This window comes from Peromyscus eremicus, chromosome 1 (assembly GCF_949786415.1).
Source record: "Peromyscus eremicus chromosome 1, PerEre_H2_v1, whole genome shotgun sequence".
NCBI classification, from domain to species: domain Eukaryota; kingdom Metazoa; phylum Chordata; class Mammalia; order Rodentia; family Cricetidae; genus Peromyscus; species Peromyscus eremicus.
The window spans coordinates 41,378,450-41,390,655 of NC_081416.1; the positions used below are offsets into that span (position 1 = coordinate 41,378,450).

The 12,206-nt window shown below is 37.5% G+C and overlaps 1 protein-coding gene across 1 annotated transcript in view; it reads right to left on the minus strand.

Annotated features, from left to right (window-relative positions):
• Window positions 1-5,139: 5,139 nt before the first annotated feature.
• The window catches only part of LOC131908803 (aldehyde dehydrogenase 1A1), a 46,738-nt gene continuing 39,671 nt past the window's right edge, over window positions 5,140-12,206 (minus strand). Inside the window, exons 12-13 of the mRNA XM_059259829.1 lie at window positions 8,864-8,938; window positions 5,140-5,721 (exon numbers count right to left, since the gene is read on the minus strand). Coding sequence (XP_059115812.1) covers window positions 5,649-5,721; window positions 8,864-8,938 — 148 coding nt within the window. The 3' untranslated portion in view covers window positions 5,140-5,648. The remainder of the gene's footprint in view (window positions 5,722-8,863; window positions 8,939-12,206) is intronic.

Here is a 12,206-nt window from a genome sequence, read left to right on the forward strand (position 1 = left end):
GAACGCTGAGAAAATGAGCAAGCAGAAAAAACAAAAATACAATGCCAAGGTCAAGAGGAAGATTTGGCATCTACGAGTAATGATTGCTTTTGTTGAATAACTGTTAGGTCCAGATTTTTATTAAGTAGATTAGCGTATGTATTATATATCATTAAGCACTTGTAATCTGAGGATCTTACTAAGCAAATGCTATTTCATTTACTAGAATAATATGAGTGTGTTATCATTAATCCCCTTTAGTAAGACTCAAATAGTAGTTTAGAAATACGGAGAAATGTTTCCCTAACCCCACATTCAGTTAGTTCGGAAGAGTTCATCTAAACCTTGGACTTGGGCTCCAAGGTCCTAATTATCAACAGCCACTCTCATCTACTGACGGTGACTATGCGAGGAAAATTTGATTCTTAACTAAAGTAATGGCTATTGTGAGAGCTGAAACCATAATTCAGCCACAGTTTGACTGCAAAGTTATACTTTCTTGTATAACTTCACTTTGAAAAGACAATGAAATTTCTCTATAGCTGAGTGATTTCTATCCATGTACTTTTAAGCAGTGTCCCCTCATGTCACTAGAAGATTGGTGATCTGGAGAATTTCTGGAAAGAACCCATGACTGCAAAGACTGAATGACTGATTAGGTGCAGCATGAATCTTAACAGGTCTTATTAATAAAATCAAACCCAGGGCCTGGTATTGGGGTGAATGCTGGAAGATCAGAGAAGCAGAACAAGCCACAGGCACCTCACCTCGCCAGTTCCTCAGCTGATCCTGTTTCCTCAAACTGGAAGCCTCTGTGTCCTCATTCGAATGGGTCTCAGCTAAACTGCTGCTCAAAAGCCTGAAACCAGCTAAAAGCTTCTAGTTTCTGGTCTTCATGCCTTATATATCTTTCTGCTTTCTGCCATTACTCCCTGGGATTAAAGGCTCACTTCTTGGGATTAAAGGTGGGAGTCACCGTGCTTGGCTGTATCCTTGAAAACACAGAGATCCAGAGGGATTTCTGCCTCTGGAATGCTAGGATTAAAGGCATGTACTACCACTGCCTATCCTCTATGTTTAATATTGTGGCTGTTCTGTTCTGTGACCCCAGATAAGTTTATTAGCATGCACAATATTTTAGGAAACACAATACCACCACAATTAGGTTGTCAATGATACTGAGAGATCAGAACTTTGCAAGTCCACAGACCAATTTCCTGGGAACATCTTTAGATCCTTTAGTAGCATTTTTGCCCTCCTCTGAACATGACCTCACATCTTTGTAATCATGGGGTAAGTCCTGTGGAATGTGACAACAGACCTCCGGTATCCACTAAACAAAGAGCCGAGCACGTTGTTAGATACTATCCAAGGCCTATAATAGACCTTTCCCACTGTCTATAACTCACCTACATGATGTACCTACTAATGTGTTTCAAGAGTGTGGTATTTTATGACTGCCTTCGTTCTGTTACTATAAAAAGCTCATGAAATTGCTACCTTATTGAAACATTATATGGGGGAATCTGAATCTGTGTTCCTGGGTAATGGTCACTCATATTCAGCCCAGAATGTATGCTCTCTTTTGTTCTTTTGAGGCGAGAGCTGTTTCTTTCATCATTAGTTTTCTGTGACTAAGGGACAGAGTTAGAATGAGTGTGCTACAGAATGGAATGAGAGAGACTTCTGTTATGAACACAAAGTACAGACACTGCTGCCCTCTAAGGAATATGGCTGTCTCTACAATTGCCCAAGAAGAAAAACACAGGTTTTTCCTCTTAATGTAAATATCCTTGTCTGGATTAGAGTAAATAATCAAACGTTTAATTTACAAAACTTTCCCCTTCAAACCGTGTATCTCCTTTGCCTTTTCTCAGTTAGTAACATTGAATTTCAGGTTTCTTAGCTTTCCTTTAGAGGCTGAGAGTATCAGCACTCTTACTGAAGTAAGTATGTGATGTATCCGTATCAAGGACAAAGAGTGAAACAGAAGCAGACCACAGGAAATAAACGCAATAAGTGATCTCCATCAGTTTCTATCATGCAACTTTCACAAAGGTTTGATGGGACAATTATGAAATACTGTTGAAGGCCTGGGTAGTAGATACCAGTAATCTGTTAGGACTCACTTATTTCAGCAGAAGGTAATTCCAGTGTGCTTTTGTGAAAGAAGAACTCTATTTCCAGGTCTAGAGAAGTAATTTGAGCTGGATTTCTGAGATCTACAAAATGTTCCTACAGGGAAATAAGTCTCTGTAGAGAGTGGGACTGACAGAGTCAAGGCTAGGAAACACCTAAATTAGTAAGTAAATGTGTAGGAGAGTTCTTTCCACTGCTCTGCCCTTTCCTCTATAAGCTTTAAATAGTTTAAAAATAAGTTAAAAAGTTAATTACTAGCTTAAATCTCTCCTATGCCTTTCAATATTTTCCTAGGGCTGATGAACCTTGGAGTCAATAATTTAAAAAACAAAAACAAAATCCAAACCAAATTCCTAACACTAGGTGAAGTCATTCACACTGATGAACACTGAGCCAGGGTGGGTGGCTCTGCTCTTGCCTTGCTGTAGATATACTACATGAGGTGAGAAACCTGAGTTTCCAGTGATGGGAATTGTCCTACGTGGTATGGTTAAGAACCATTTTTTCCCTTTGAGATAAACCAGAACTGAAGAACCAATTCCGAAACCTGCTTTAGAACTGCTTTGGGGCGGGTGAATTTCAACATTGAAGTGTGAACACATTGAAAAATAGGCTACTGGGCTTCTTAAGAGAGATGAACGGAGTGATAAAATAGGCAGAGAATATGGAGAGGGGACTCATGCTGCCTCAGGAAAGGGGCCTTTTAGGTAATCGTTTTTTTTTTTTTTTTTCTGAATTACAGGAAGAAATAGCTAAGATCTCTACCTTAAGTCAGTTATGCTTCGTGTTGATATTAATAAATATTCACGTCACTGCCATTCACACATTTCAATCTGGCTATTTCAAAAATAGTTTCAGAAGCACATGTCTTTTAAAAAGAATGGAGGAGAAATAAAGATACAAAAAGGAAAAGAGAAAAATTCCTGCAAGATTAAACCTTTGATAACCTGTATCTGAGGTCTGACATTCCCCCTCCTTGGATGGTAAATTTCCATTTCTGCCAATGAGCTTGGTATGTATGTGTGAAGATGAAAATCTCTCTGTTGCATAGACATTGTGGACAACTAAGTTATATTTATATAAATATAACTTACAACAGTAAAGCTAAATTCTTCATAAAATCGCCCACACAGGAGTTAATAAGAAAAGGTTTTAAGAATTATTGCCGGTGCGATTTTCATACAATTAATAAAACACAAAGTCCGGACACTTAGGAGAAGCTAGTACAAAGCAGAGAGTTTTTTGTTTAATCCTGTAATGTCTTATTTACACAAGGAAGGTTTGATTTTCAAATATTGAAACCTGCTTCTGGCTTTTGTCTTGTTCTGGGCTGAGCCTTCTCTGGGATATATGAAAAGTGTTCTGGTGAGGCGCATTGCCACACTATTCACACGCTTGCCTGCTGACAAATTTATGCATAACTTGAACGCATCTTGTGAAAATATAGGATTTGTTTTTGGTTTAAGAAAGTTAAAATTAAAAGAAAAAGTAAATTAAGATAAATTAAATAAGGACTGGGTGATGGTGGCACACACCTTTAATCCCAGCACTCAGGAGGCAGAGCCTGGCAGATCTTTGTGAGTTCGAGGCCAGTCTGGTCTACAGAGCAAGATCCAGGACAGGCACCAAAACAACACAGAGAAACCCTGTCTTGAAAAAACAAACAAGTAAAAAATTAATAAAAAAACAAAAAGGAAATTACGTCCTCTGTAATTCTTTTTTTCCCTAAGATCAAACACCTTTCAGCTTTCCCAAGACTTCCATTTCTACAGATTTCTAAATAGCAGTAATTATGTTGCAAATCTTACATTGTAATTTTAACGATGGCAAAACTAATAATTTTATAGAAGTCTGAGGACCTCAAAATTGGAGTTGCAATTACTTTAGATCTCTGGAGCCACCGACTTTTGGTGATTCTCACACTAGTATGTGAAGGCAGCTTTCAAAGTATCATAAATCACTGTCAGGGTGTCTGCTGCATGGCCATGATAAACTTTTTTATTTCTAATTGGAATCTGGAAAGTTTTGGTCTAGAGATCCCTAACTTCAAATTTTAAATCATCAAACTAAGGACATTTTAGAATACACACACCAAAGCACATAAAACTCTTGTTTTTATTTGAATCCACCTTGCTTTCCACATGGGAGCACAGGCCAGAAGGAGAAGGTCCTAGTTGTGGGTGTAATGGGTGCGTGGGCCTACAAAAAGGACATGATCCAGGAGCCTCCTTTGATCTTCAGGGTACTTCCTCTTCCAGCAGCAATGCTTCCTAATGCAAGAACAGCACCTTCTAACAAGGCTTCCTGAATGTACTTCATATTAAATGAGGCAATGAGGCAAGCAGAAAGGCAAGCTCAATGCTAAAATAAATTTGGGAAAATGTCATTATAAATCGAAACTAAGCATTTGGTGGAATTCTCCAAATCTGTAATCTAAGCTCAGTACAGAGTTGGAAACTGCAGAAGAGCATAGTGCATGGAATGTTTCCACTCTTTTTACAATGAATAATACTAAAAAATGATATTTCTTTCCCTTTATTCACTAAAAATTAGCTTATCATTAAGAGTCATATCTAGTTGAATTCCTTCATGAAATCATTCCCAGTTTCCTCAGAATTCATCTCTACTGTTTTGCACATTACTGAACTCTGGGTTTCAAAAAGCCTCATTTCCATTACATACTCCCTTCTTTTGCTATGCCAGGGAATACGTGTTTGTTCTCCAGAAGTAAACTACCTTGAGGTAACAATTATTAAGTGTTATAGTGGCACAGCACATCTGCTCAGAACTTTGAAGGCATTCAGTATCAGTTACTAATCATGTCTGTCTCAACTCTTTATCATCCTTATTTCAAGGATTATTCTGAAAAGTAAAATTTTTACTACCCCTTTGAGGAGGGGTAGATTGAACTTCTTGTTGTTGTTTTTGCATTGCATGTATTCACTCAATTTAATGCTTTTGACTGACCAGTAGAGTTTATCATCATAACCCAATTACCAAAATAATCCCAGAGAAACAAAATCATGCAAGAGTGCCTTTATTAAGCTTTATATTCTAATTCCAGCGAGGCATTTCATTTGACAAGTAGGCATGGCATTCTAGAAAACATTTCACAACACTCATAGGGGATAACCACAGGGAACAGAGCAACTTACTCTGCAGTCATTATGCGCGTTGAGTAATTCTAGGAGTCACTGAGGGACAGAGATTAAATCATGACTGGTCCTCTTTACCAAGTAAATATTCTAAGCAAGTAGCTACAGTGGAAAGCACATGATCAAGACAGTCACAGAGAGCTTGCACCTAAATCTACCTTTCAATCTAGGATATGAATTGGGGTCACATATTAGAAGGTTAATGATTCTTTCAGATTAAGCTACAGGTTTTCTATGCGTGACATTAATACTGATGAATCACTTATGTTTAAGAAATCAATAGAAGAAAGAGTTACAGGAAAACACCCCGATACTGGTGACTATAGGAGATGTGTAGCCATTACTGAAGGAGTTCGCTTCACTCTGCTGTTTTCTTTATGAGTTCTTCTGAGAGATTTTCATTGCAACTGTCTTGAGCTCAGTGTATTCATAAATACCATGCTCACCCCTAGAGAAAGAAGAAAAATTGTATATAAACAAGATTGAGTATTGCAGTGTAAACCAAACATAATCCCTGGTAATTTGGTGAAAATTTTTTCTTGCTTATCTGAGTAGAGACAATGTAAAATATTCACTGAATACATAATAGTTCATATAGTTGCTAGTTGACCGTAGGCTTCATGACCAAATATAAATTCCCCAATGGAGAGTGATATTCTAATAAGTCTTTTATTTTAAATAATTCTGCACTGTTTAATTTCACAGACAATATTCTTTGTTTACGTTAATCTAGTTGACCATATGACCTAAATTATAATTCAACCTGGTCAGATTTTTATCAGATCAATAAGTAAGAGAGGTATAGTTCACGTTGTACTGCATGGTCACTGAAGATCAGCAGACCATCCACCATCTGCACTAGAGCCTGAATTCATCATCTGCGTTTTCTCAGAAGTGGTGAGCAGCTAGAGAATGACCAAGGTCCACTTTCATTCAGGGTGCTCTGTTCTCTGAAGCTGGAGTTTTAACAAGGTCTTTTGACTCTGGACAAATCAAACTCCTAATCTTTCTTGGTGGAGTTTTCTATCTTTTGGATTGATTGTGTATCATTTTAGGGAGAAAAGAAACTAAAGATTGTACTGATTCAGACTTTTGGGGTTTTAGCAGAGGTGGGCTTTCTCTATTAATCAATTTCATATAATACATTCAGGAAACTTTAACGTCAACCCCAGGTGAACAGTATCTGAGAGGAATCTATCTGTAGGTACCACAGTTACTTTTCATCAGGGTTTTGCCCCGGACCAATTTTGGAAATTCTGGTTTCTTTCCACCTGGTAGATGATTTGTCTAGGCAGATTGCATGCAGTTATTCTCTGCATTGTTTTGGCGAGAAGATAAAATTACACACTCATAGGACCATTCTCAACATTATAATACCTACGCACACACAGGTTTGCAGAAGAGCAGGATCTTGGTCCTTCTTTACCAGCACTGCTCCTGAAACCCTTCTCCTCTATGTGTAGAGGATGTCTTATCCTCCCTAGAAACATGATCTCCTTACATTGATTATTCTGTGGGTAATTAAAGTTTTGAAAATGCCTCTTAAAGGTTTCAATGAGAATGTTTTTTCATAGTAACTAAAGTGTTTCAACTCAGCTCTCTAAATTCTATTAAAAGATAGTATTTTAATAAGTGTTTTGTCTCAAAGAGGTAGATAATGTAACTCATGATTTTGATAAGTTTTCCATTATATTTAGAGCTGCAATTTCACTCAGCATTCAATGCAGAATCATATGTGTAAATTGTGGTCACATTGAAGTTGACATTCTTAGGTTCTTGTACATGTACAGTTTCTAAGACAGAACTCAGGATTGTCTACTTACAGTTCTTTTTTTTTTTTTTTTTTAGCTCAGAAAGTTTATGCCTCAATGCTTACTAGTTCTTTACTTCCCATGCCTTACTGGTTCTGTGCTTCTAAGTCCTCACTGCACACATCAACTGGGCCTTTTTCACATGCTGCTGATTCTCATGCCCAGCTTTGGATGAGGTCTGGGACTGCATTTCCACTAAACTTCTGCATGGTCTCAAGCTTGTTGTCACAGAACACGAAATATGTGAAAAAGTGTTAGTATTAGGCCATGTCTGCTTTCCCTTCTGTGCTGAGAAATTAATAAAGTCTCAGGGAAACTGCTAGAGTTGACAAATATAATCAAGTAAAATAAAAAATCATTCTAGTTCTTGTTTTAAACACAATATTTATGAATATCTCCTTGTTCCTGTAGTGGGTAGCCATTCCAGCTTTGATCTGGAAGTTCCATCCCCTATTGAGGCTTCGGCAACTGTCAGGCCTACAAGGCGGGGCCAAGGGAGGCGCCTGGAGACCCGAGATCTGGATGGGCCAGTGCTCTCTCTGTTCCGGGACCCTGGACGGTGGAGGTTGACCGAGCAGAGCTCCAGAGAACACCGCTGGACTGTGATACACCTTCCTCAGACCCCGTGACCTACCTATCCCTTCATTTGTAAGTTACCCACTAAATAAATCTTCCTTTTAACTACTTGGAGTGGCCTTAATAATTTCACCAATATGTTCCCATTTTTATTAATTGACTGAAGAAAGCAATACCCTGTGAAGTACAGAGAGAGATTAAATTTGGAACATTCCCAAGTGAATTAAGTAAACAAATGTGAAGTGAGTAGGATTACAAAGTGCTAGATTTTTGCCACTTAACCTGTTCCAGTGCCAGACTGACCACAGATTCAGAAATCAAGGCTTGGGCTCCCCGAATTACCACTGAACACATTGGGAACTGCATATCCCTAATTTTGGCTCTTTGGCGCCCCTGTTTCCATCTGATTTAATTCTATTTTTCTGCCCCCTCCTTTTTTTTTTTTTTTTTTTACCTTTTTGAAACAGGATTTCACTGTGAAATCCTAGAGAGCCTGGGACTCACTATATAATCCTGAATGACCTGAACTCATTATGTGGACCATGCTAGCTTTGAAATCACAAAGATCTGCCTGTCTCTGTCTCCCAAATACTAAGATTAAAGAATAATCCACAATCTAATTCTCGGGGTCATTAGAGATAGTCACTTCAGTAATTCTTGGAGACATGATGCAGCAAATTCCTTGTTTAACACTTCAGTAATTCTTGGAGACATGATGCAGCAAATTCCTTGTTTAACACAGGCACTAGTATTTTGGTAGACTTCACTAGAAGCATGTTAGTTTGGGATAAGGCAACTTTAATTCATTTAAGGGCTATACTTAAATACCTAGAATGTTTTCACATTTATTCAAAAGCATCTCTAGACTACCAGTTTATCTTTTTACTTTCTGAAAAGTTTCCCAAATGGCTTATAGTCACTTATATCATAGGCAATCCTAAGAGCAGGCAACAAGTCAGCTACCAAGGTGGGGTACTTAGCAAGGTCCTTTATGGACACTTAGAGCTTAATAAAGTATATTCCTTCTGTTATTGTTTTTCTGCACTTTGGGAGTACTTCCAAAATTTTAAATGTTATTCAGTCGTAAGAAACTCTAAGGAAGAATGCAGGCATAGTTTACTTAAGGTGGTGAAAATGAACTAATCTCCTTGGAGTGATAATCCTTTTCACAAAAATATGTTTATAATACAAATTTTTACTCACAGTTCACGTCCGTTTCCAGACATCTTGAATCCACCAAAGGGGCACTGGGCTGACAAGACCATATAGCAATTCACCCTTAAGCAAAGAAGAGAAGGACATTATAGATAATACTTATCTTACCCCATAATTACAAAGTTAGAAATGAAAAGAATTAAAGGTCTTTATAAAACTCTATTATTCAGTATAATATACTATGGTGATATTTTGTTTGTGCTCTAACAAATAAAGCTTGCCTGAAGATCAGAGGGCAGAGCTAGCCACTAGTCATTCATAAAGGTTAGGTAGTAATGGCATACACCTTTAATCCAGCACTTGAGAGAAAGAAGCAGGAAGATCAGGAGTTCAAGGCTACCCTGGATTACATGAGATTGATCCTGTTTAAAAGAGAAACAGAGCCAGGCAGTGGAGGCTCATGCCTTTAATCCCAGCACATGGGATCTCATGCTTTTGATCCCAGTACTTGGGAGGCAAATGCCTTTAATCTCAGCAAATAGGGAGGTGGAGACAGGAAGTGATATGGCTGGACAGAGAGGGGAATATAAGGTGGGTAGAGACAGGAGCCTGCCCCCTTTCAGGATGAGAATTTGGCCCGATAAGTGGCTATGCCTTGCTCCTTTGTCTCTCTGATCTTTCGGCATTTACCCCTATATCTGACTCCAGGTTTTTATTATTAAGACCAATTAGAATTCGCACTGTAGTATACTCATTGGAATAAAAGAAAAAAAAGCAGTGCTGTAATTTAGAATGCAGAAAGCAAATGTGTGTATTACCTAGAAACAAATAAATAGTACTACTGTAAGTGTGAAAAGTTATAAAGCAAGATTTGTCTGAATCACAACATAGGGAAGAGCTAACATGCACTGAAAATAAGTTATCTGTTTTGCTGGAGGCTGGGATTTGTCTGTCCTTTCAGTAGGCAGCTTTATAATGCTTATGGACTTAACCAGGCTAAAATCAACCATCTTTAGCAGTTGCAATGAGTGTCCTAATACACAGTCGGTTTCATTAATTGGTCGATATATTGATTACTCAAAAGTGTTGGCAGAAATTGGACCGAATTATCATTTTAATAAGATTTTGTAAAAAAAAAAATCAAGTGTTTTTATGGAGAAATGTGTTACAAAAGCATGACTAGAATTAAAGAGCGGCTCAACGGAAGATCAAGGTAATAGGGGAGGGGTGGTGACAGTGCCATTTGCAGGCTGTAAACAATTACTTTATAGAAATTATATTAGAGAAAGCGGTGTTTTATGGGGCTGTTGAACTCTGTCAGATGACGCAGAAAATATGCTATTTGAAGTACATGATACATAATAAGCCTTCAGTAAGTATAAGTGATGAACATATGTGATATAGTAACTCTGAATTTACTAGTGTGCTTATTATAGTAAAAATATATATTAATCAATAGTCATATTTGCCATATGATAAAAGAATTTGATTGTTTTCATTAAGTATCAGAAAGCATCATAATCAAAACAAGAAGCAATAGACTTTGAAATGGTGCTTAATGCTAATTCTATAACAATTATATATTCTAAAATAATAGTATAATTACATGGAAGTTTAAAAAGTACTCTTTAAAAGAATTATACCCAGAGTCAATCCCAAGATATATTGAGATGTTTGACTAATATCCTCTATGGTCAAAATCATGTTACATGTATTTATTTACTTATTAACTCATTCATTTATGTATTTGTGTAGTGGATGCACGTATATATTTTTCTATGCATGTGGGTGTACTTGAAGGCCAGAGGGAAACATTGGATATCTTCCACAATTGCAGTCTTAATTTTTTATTAATTAACTTTTTTATTTCATTTATATCATAGTCAAGGGTAACATAAAATTCATGATTTGTTTTTCAAATTATTCTTTTTAAATTAATTTTTTGATAATTTTATAATTTTTTTGAGAACTGTGTTCACATCATTTCCAACCTTCCTTCAAGTAAATCTATCTTATCTAGTTTGTTTGGTGTTGTCCTATGTGTATGAGTACCTGTTTGCATTTGAATAACCTATTGGGGGGCTCTGCCCTGGAGAACACCTATTTTCCCTCAATCTTATTTTCTGCAACACAGTCACACTGAGACTGGAGTTCACCAATTCAGCTGGATTGGCTGGCCAGCAAACTCTTGGGAAAACTCCTGCCTCTGTGTGCCCAGTAATGGGGTTACAGCAATGCACCAAAGCTTCCAGGTTTTTACATGGCTGCAGGGAATCTGAATGCAGGATTTTATGTTGGTTCATGAAGCACTCCCTACCTGAGCCCTTGCCCCAGACCCAGGTTACGTGTATGTAAGCTCTCAGCGGACACAGGTTGAGCATCCTTATCTGAAGTTCCAGAGTCCACAAGTACTTTAGCTTTGAAGTTCTGCAAATTATGGAATGTTCACACAGATTTTATTAGTTGAATATTCCTATTATTTTTATGGGCATGTGAGTGTTCCCGGGTGTATGTACATATGCCATATGTGTACAGGCAGCTGCAGAGGCCAAAAAAATGTATCAGTAGAAAATCAGTTCCAGGTGGTTGTGAGTTGCCCAATCAAGTCCTGGGAGCTGAGCTTGGGTCCTCTGCAAGAGCAGGAAGTTTTCTTAACTGATGAGTCAACTCTCCAGCTCCATTCCCCTGTTTTTGCAAATTTATGTATGTATGTATATATGTATGTATGTATGTATGTATGTATGTATTTATTATGGGTATGTTTGTGTGTCTGATTGTAAGAGGACTTATTAGAGGGTGTGACGTCCTGGCTATCACTCTGCTGGTAATTGCATGGTCTTGATGAATTCCTTAACCTCAGCAAATTCCTGTTTTTTAACCACAGATATAGTTAATAAATAGTAGTTTTCAGGTAAGCTTAAATGATGAATAGAAGAAACATATTGCAACTTTGAGTTAATAGTCACTAATTAGTGACTCCCTTTGATAGAAAGAAAGATTTTTCAAGCCATCAAGAGGGTAAAGAATTGCTTGGTTGTGTTTTTAGGATGCTTTTCAGTGTCTGATTTTCCTTAACTGGACTAGATGAGAGAGTGGAAATAAGCTTGTGCTATGGCCAGGACTGAGGGAAGGGAGGATTGATGAGGAAAAGGTTGCTGAGGAGACAGTCCAGGAGATAGAGTTGGCTGGGCAAAGCAGTAGTTTGAGAGGCACAGCCTGGGAATTATCTAAGTTAAACTACAAAAAATCAAAGAACAGACTAGGTCAAAAGTGAGAGAAAATAGCTTCACAAAATTTATTATGTTCTTCTAAAAAATGACATATCTAAAAAAAAAATCCCAGAGTAAGAGTCTACTATATAAGTTGAATACCACTTTGCCTGGGATGCAGA